The following is a 6,069-nucleotide window of genomic DNA, read 5'->3' as shown; positions in this document are numbered from 1 at the left end:
AGCAGAATCACATCAGAGTATTGTCAAGGTCACTTTAGCTGATGTTCACATTAAACATCCGAATGGGGACTTGATTTGTGATTGTTGGTGCCAGACTGGCTAGCTTGAGTCTGAAAGTTTTGATATTCTTTGGTTTTCACACAAAAAGTCTGTGTGATAAACCTTGAGTCTACACCAGCAAAAGACCGCCTTTGGGTTCCACCTTTTCTGAATTTCTGATTTCCTACACAACAATAAGGTAGCAATTAAGTATGAACGACAGAAGTCAATGAAGCCAACATGCCTGGAATCAACAATATAGGCTGGTGGTGATGTAATATTTTTCTTGGTTCCAAGCAATCAAAGTTTAAAACAGTTTATATAATATATAATAGTCATGTAAACACAGCTTCATCTCAAATGATTTTTTCCATTATCTGTTGGAGGACAGCAGTTACTTTAGGAGCAAAGACAGGTAATTTTGCTATGGTGTTGATTATAAAGTGCTTAGCTGATTAGCTGTGATTGTGAATGAGTAGTGGAAAAAAAGAATCTTAGAGAAAGTTATACCACAAATTTTCAGTTGGAAACTATTCCTTTTTCTCCAAAATGCAGGTTTCAGTGCCTTCTCAACTGCTCATTTTCCTCCTTTTATCAGAGAAGAAGAGCAACTCTCAAGTAAGAGATATAATAAAGTGCTGAGCTGTTTGGAGGGTTGAACACACAAGAAGTGAAATCAATGGTTTCTTTGTCTAGTTGTGTGAAAGAGAGCATGGATGAAATTACACTCGCTTGTGCAATTATATGACTCAGAGATATAAAACAGACAGAGAACAGGAGAGGGACATAAATACATGAAAGAGTCAGAGTATTGCTGAAGTTGCATTTTTCTTTTTCACTTTAGGCTTGAAATACAAATGACATGGCCAGACAGTGACATCAAACTAGACTGACAAACACATTTTTAAATGTATATATATATTAATCAAGTAGGAAGGACAGCTGGTGCTCAGGCTACTGAAGTGATTGATTCATGGTGACTGATTGATTGATTTAGTTCCAACAAGCAGTGAGTTGGCATTTACTGACACCCATGGAGAAAATCCATGCTGACAAACCCTGTCATTCAAGCACCTTTAGGACAACACCGATTAAGTCAGCTGCCACAGACACATACACACCCACAAACACAAACACACACTAATTCATGTTTAGCCCCTGCATCGTGCATTCATAGAGCAGAGTCTTCTGTCACTCCAGAGGATAACAGATGCAGTTTTCTTTCTATCATCCTGAGTAACTGTCCTTTCTCAGAGGGACAAAGCCTCCTGTTTGCCCATGTAAAGAGATTAGTTGATTCATTAAAAACTTTCACACCACTGTCATACAATGTTCAACATAGCTACTGCTCCTGAGTTCTATTCCAACCTTTTCCAATTATTTTTTCATCCCTATCAAAATTCTGTTCAATCTGAATTTAAATAGCTACCCAGAGCCAGGCAAGGTGGAAGCATATTTTCCAGTTAAGTGCTCTGGAGTGTTTTGTTTTTCCACTCATCTCTCTAACACAGTTGAAATCCTCTGTTGCTGATGAGAAATTATGATTGTTTCAAATTTGAAAAATAAATCTGCCATCAAAATATGTTTTTCTAATTAAGTCTTATTTACAGACTACATTTGTTTAACAGTATTACAACATATAATATCATACAGACATGAGTTTTTAGTATGTAAAAAAAGAAATTAAGAGTTGAAATGTCATGCTTAGAGCCTAACCAGTCCAAAGGGTGTTGACTTTTTAGTTGCTCAGGATGCTGTGCTGCCAGAGGGTGGAGGTGTGGGTGTGACACGCTATGGTTAAAAAAAAACAAACAAAAAAAACCAAATCTGCATTTGGCAGCTGCTCCTTTAAGCTTAGTGCACACTCTTGCACACACATCAATCTCCTCAGTCACAGTATCCCTGCCTGTCACCATGGTAACACCCTAAAGCTACAGCTGTCTGAAAGATGGACTTTTGACAGGAGTAACTTGGTGTGATTTGTGCATTTTAGCCATCTGCACATATACACCCTGGACAACAACTTTCTTTGGGATGTAGTTAGTAATAAACACGAGATTCAGGATCTAATTTCTCTGTGCGTAATGTGTAACAACACCAGTTTTAAGTCGTCTATGACAGCTGTTATTTAACGTTTTCATCTCATCTCTTCTCTCTTGAATCCCTGCTTTAACAAGCTGCTTTTATATGTATTAGGTATGTTTTTCCTGTGCAGCTGTTTGTGGTAGATGTCTACTTTTGAAGAGGGTTTGTATTGATCTGGGCCAAGAACGGGACAGGAGATTGATTGTAATGCGTGGCAGACCTATTTCCTACACTCGCAAGCATGCCCTTCAGAGAATGCCTCGGGTCGGATAGAGGAATAAACGAATGAAAATTACCTGTTTGCAGTGGATTCACAAATCAATGATGAAGCAGCCTTGTCAGAGACCTGCTGAAATAGCAGAGAAATGGAGTGGAAGCTCTGAGGAACATTAGCTGTATTACTGAGTCTTCCTTTATCATTTGATTGAGATGTCATATTCACTACAATATCTGGTTGAGTAATGTGAAATAAAGAAAAGATACTAAAGATTCAAGTCCAATCAAAGAGATTCAAATTATTCTGTAGAAAGAGTGTTAAATATGACGTTCTGTCAGGTTAAGGTTATTTGTGATGCCTCTAGATGCTGTTTTTGTGTGTCTGTGTGTCAGACATACTGAATGGCAGAGAGGGAACATTATATTTCACATAATTTCAGACTTGTAAATGGGACGCGTGCAATGTGTAATGGTTTGGCATTGAAGTTAAAAAAACATTTATCTAGTAAAAATCATGAAAGTTTAAATCAAAGCTTTAAGCTGCAAATCACACGAAGATGTACGTTTTTCTAAGGAAGTGTAACACACATCACATCTGCATACTTCACACAACACCTAACTAAGATATAAGATTGCAGGTCTAAAGTAATTTTTTGCTGTGGTATATTCTCAGAGGAAATAAGCATCTGTACTTCATCAAACAAAAAAAAACACTTCACAATTTGTTGTGTAGATTGCTGCTATTTTAATTGATAATTATTCATCTTTCTTTTTCTGGATTTCAGTTTTGCATGTACTTTCTACATTAAGTCTTTTAGCTTTTGGTTTTAACAAGTGCTGTTGTAGTAACCAGTTACTGAGGAATCAATTACTAATAAGAATTTATTTATCTTATTTATTTATTAATCATGAACTTATTTCTGCAGCACAATATTACAGTAAATAGTTCATGATGGAACAAAAAAAAATTCTACCAGCATTAAGAAAACTTGATACTTCAATAAAGGCTACAAATTTTATTATTTATCTATAACAGGAGAGTTTAAATGTCTGCATATATATACAATGCGTTTGACAGTTACATTTTGGATTATCATGAAAAGAGTTTTATTGAGTAAGATGATCTGTAAGACTAGATAGCTCATCAATAGGATTATCAGACTTCAGAGTATGATGGGCTGAATGTGTCCAGGTTTTCATTCAAACCAGACCCCACGCCACCAAAAGCAAGATGTAAAAAGAGACCGGCTTCAGTCTTTCATGCCTCAGTCACAGTAGAAGTCCATTCTCTGAAAGACAAGGCAAAATAAAAATATAAAATTAGGTGCCTGAAATGTTGTCTGGCACCTGTTACAGTAGAAAATGAAAAGAGAATTAAAATATATATATATATAATTAAGAGCTAGACAACACTCACAGATGTAGGAATAGTCACTGTATCTTCTGTAAACTTGTGTATCTCCTTCATGACAGTTGCAGGGAAGTACCCAATGATTCCCATCTGGTCCACATACCGCTCACTGTAAACCTGCCAGTGAAAATAACATGGCCTCTCTGCTGTATGCATTTAACCTTGCTTCATAAACGTGACATGATATAAATGCTTACTTATTTACGACACAATGAAATATGAGGAAGGTTGTTAGGAAGGTCAGAAAGTTTATATTCAGTTGGCTGAGCCACTGCACATCTTTTGTGCCTTTGATAAGTGATTGCATGGGTGCAGTGTAACACAGCTAGACAACACATAAAAAATATGCACATACACTTCCAGACCAGAAGTCTCCGGCGCCCTCCTCTGGTACGAGTTTAGAATACACATAAACCATTTGACCCTTCTTGATGTTTATAAATCTGCAGTCAGGAGCAATGAAGTCATCCAGAGCTGTGGCCAGCGAGAGAACATCTGATGAAACACAGAAAACAAAGTATAGAAAGAAATGCATGCTATTAAATACCCAATTTTCAAAACATTGCATTTTATCTACATTGATTTTAAATTACAGGCTAAATATATTTCAGGTTGCATTGCATGCTTGTCTTTTCTGTACTGACTTACGTGAACACTCTGTGTCTCCACAAATCTTGTTGTCTGCTAACTTATCCATGGTTGCAGCCCTTGCATACTGGTGCAGTAATCCCACACAGAGCAGAATTACCAGTGGATAACTCATGTTGACCAAAAGAGCAAAACTAAGAGATTGTTGTGCGTGAGGATGTGAATATGGAAGTTTGAAATAACTTAAGGCTATAAAAATCCCTCCTTGTCTCAGCCAGGGCTGGATGGGCTGAGCCCCTACATCAGAGGTCGCCTGGCCAATCAGTAGTGAGTTACACTCTGAAACTATTCATTTCCTCACAGGGGAGTTGGCTGACGTCTTGTTTTTTTCTTTTCATTTTTTTCCCACAGCACCAAGCAGTCACAGATATGAGCTTTGTCTTGAGTTTTGTAAACTTCACAATGATGATATTTTGATGATATGAATGATATTTTTTCTGTTTCTGAAAAGTCTTATGTTTTTGGACAGATGGAAATGTCCTATGAGAGAAGCAGAAGAAATAATACCTTCTAAGATATTTTATGTGACTAGTATTGAAATTTAATAATCATGAAAAAAACTATTTATAAACTAAACTATTTATATATAATGACTTTGGAAAGTGTTGAGCTTCGGGGATCCTCTCAGGTCAATCTTGAGGTTTGAGAAAAAATATTTCAAATAATGACAAGCAAATACAGGCTGTGGGGCAATAACGCCCCTTATCAACCTCCAGAGGTGTGTGAAAAGAAATCAGTCTGTGCTGGATGCAATAATCATGGGAAGCACATTACTTCAGCCCAAAGAGGTGAGAATGATGCCACCATTTAAAACATGTCAATAACAGGAAGAGAAAATGAAAAGTACTGACGTTTGTTGGTGACAACTGGTTCGCCTCAAAGTGTCACCCAGATGTAACTTTAACAAATTTCCAAAACAAAGCTAAAATGAGAGAGAGAGAAAAGAAAGAACCAATAGCCAAATTAGCACTGCAAAACAAGCCCCAAACGTCTGTATGAGCTGTATGAGTAAAGCAGTCATTTTTCTGTCTAACACCTGATGGCACTCTTGGACCCCTGATGTACTCAAGAGACTGCAACTTCCCAAAACTATTTAGTTTTTTTTTTTTTTTGTTTTGTTTGTTTAGTTTTTTTTGTTTGTTTGTTTTTTTGCCTAGAGGGGTAAAAAACTGACACTCCGGTATGACCAACAACAAGTTTATTTGAAGTTTGAGGGATTTTCATGGGATAATATTTCACTGTAATTACATATGGTAGACAAGATAAAGGCACATTGGTGGATTACGCTAATTTAAGATGCCAGAGCGTCTAGGGCCAGCAGCCAAATGCAATTGGCCAATATGACTTTTGTTGGCAAAATCAAATTATTTGAAAATATTTCTGTAAACAAATAATGTTTTGTACCATTCTCTGGTATGCAGTTTCAATCCACACTTGAAAATGTATTCTCCAAGCTATGCATTATATTGAAGGATCCATGTTATAATCAAGTCAAGGAGCCATAGTCTGAGTTTTCTATCTTGTTGCATCAGATTTTAAACACTGGGCTGACTAAAGTCTTTGTAAACAAGTATGTAATTATTTCCCCCTTTTTTTTACTTTGAAAGTGCTGAAAAACTGTGTCAATGTTCGCGCTTTTTACAGCAGCACAGCTAGCCGGGCGGTGTTTA

The 6,069-nt window shown here is 36.8% G+C and overlaps 1 protein-coding gene across 1 annotated transcript; it reads right to left on the bottom strand.

The window, feature by feature from the left end:
• Nucleotides 1-3,075: 3,075 nt before the first annotated feature.
• LOC115055683 (otoraplin) lies at nucleotides 3,076-4,618 on the bottom strand. Its single transcript, XM_029521654.1, has 4 exons — nucleotides 4,400-4,618; nucleotides 4,107-4,246; nucleotides 3,758-3,868; nucleotides 3,076-3,629 (listed from the first exon to the last, which is right to left on the bottom strand). The coding sequence occupies exons 1-4, from the start codon at nucleotides 4,512-4,514 to the stop codon at nucleotides 3,606-3,608; spliced, it is 390 nt and encodes a 129-aa protein (XP_029377514.1). The 5' UTR covers nucleotides 4,515-4,618; the 3' UTR covers nucleotides 3,076-3,605.
• Nucleotides 4,619-6,069: the final 1,451 nt, after the last annotated feature.

The sequence above is a fragment of the Echeneis naucrates genome, chromosome 15, assembly GCF_900963305.1.
Source record: "Echeneis naucrates chromosome 15, fEcheNa1.1, whole genome shotgun sequence".
Classification (NCBI taxonomy): domain Eukaryota; kingdom Metazoa; phylum Chordata; class Actinopteri; order Carangiformes; family Echeneidae; genus Echeneis; species Echeneis naucrates.
The sequence above is the reverse complement of the archived record's forward strand: the minus strand, read 5'-3'. Positions and strand labels throughout refer to the sequence as shown.

Bases quoted from the DNA above. Each gene is read 5' to 3' on its own strand.
- LOC115055683 (XM_029521654.1), bottom strand. From the start codon at position 4,514: ATGAGTTATCCACTGGTAATTCTGCTCTGTGTGGGATTACTGCACCAG. The intron at 3,869-4,106 runs GTATGTGCATAT...TTTCACTGGCAG, and splicing joins GAGACTTCTGGTCTGGAAGT to GTTTACAGTGAGCGGTATGT. The intron at 3,630-3,757 runs GTGAGTGTTGTC...CTTGTCTTTCAG, and splicing joins CAGTGACTATTCCTACATCT to AGAATGGACTTCTACTGTGA.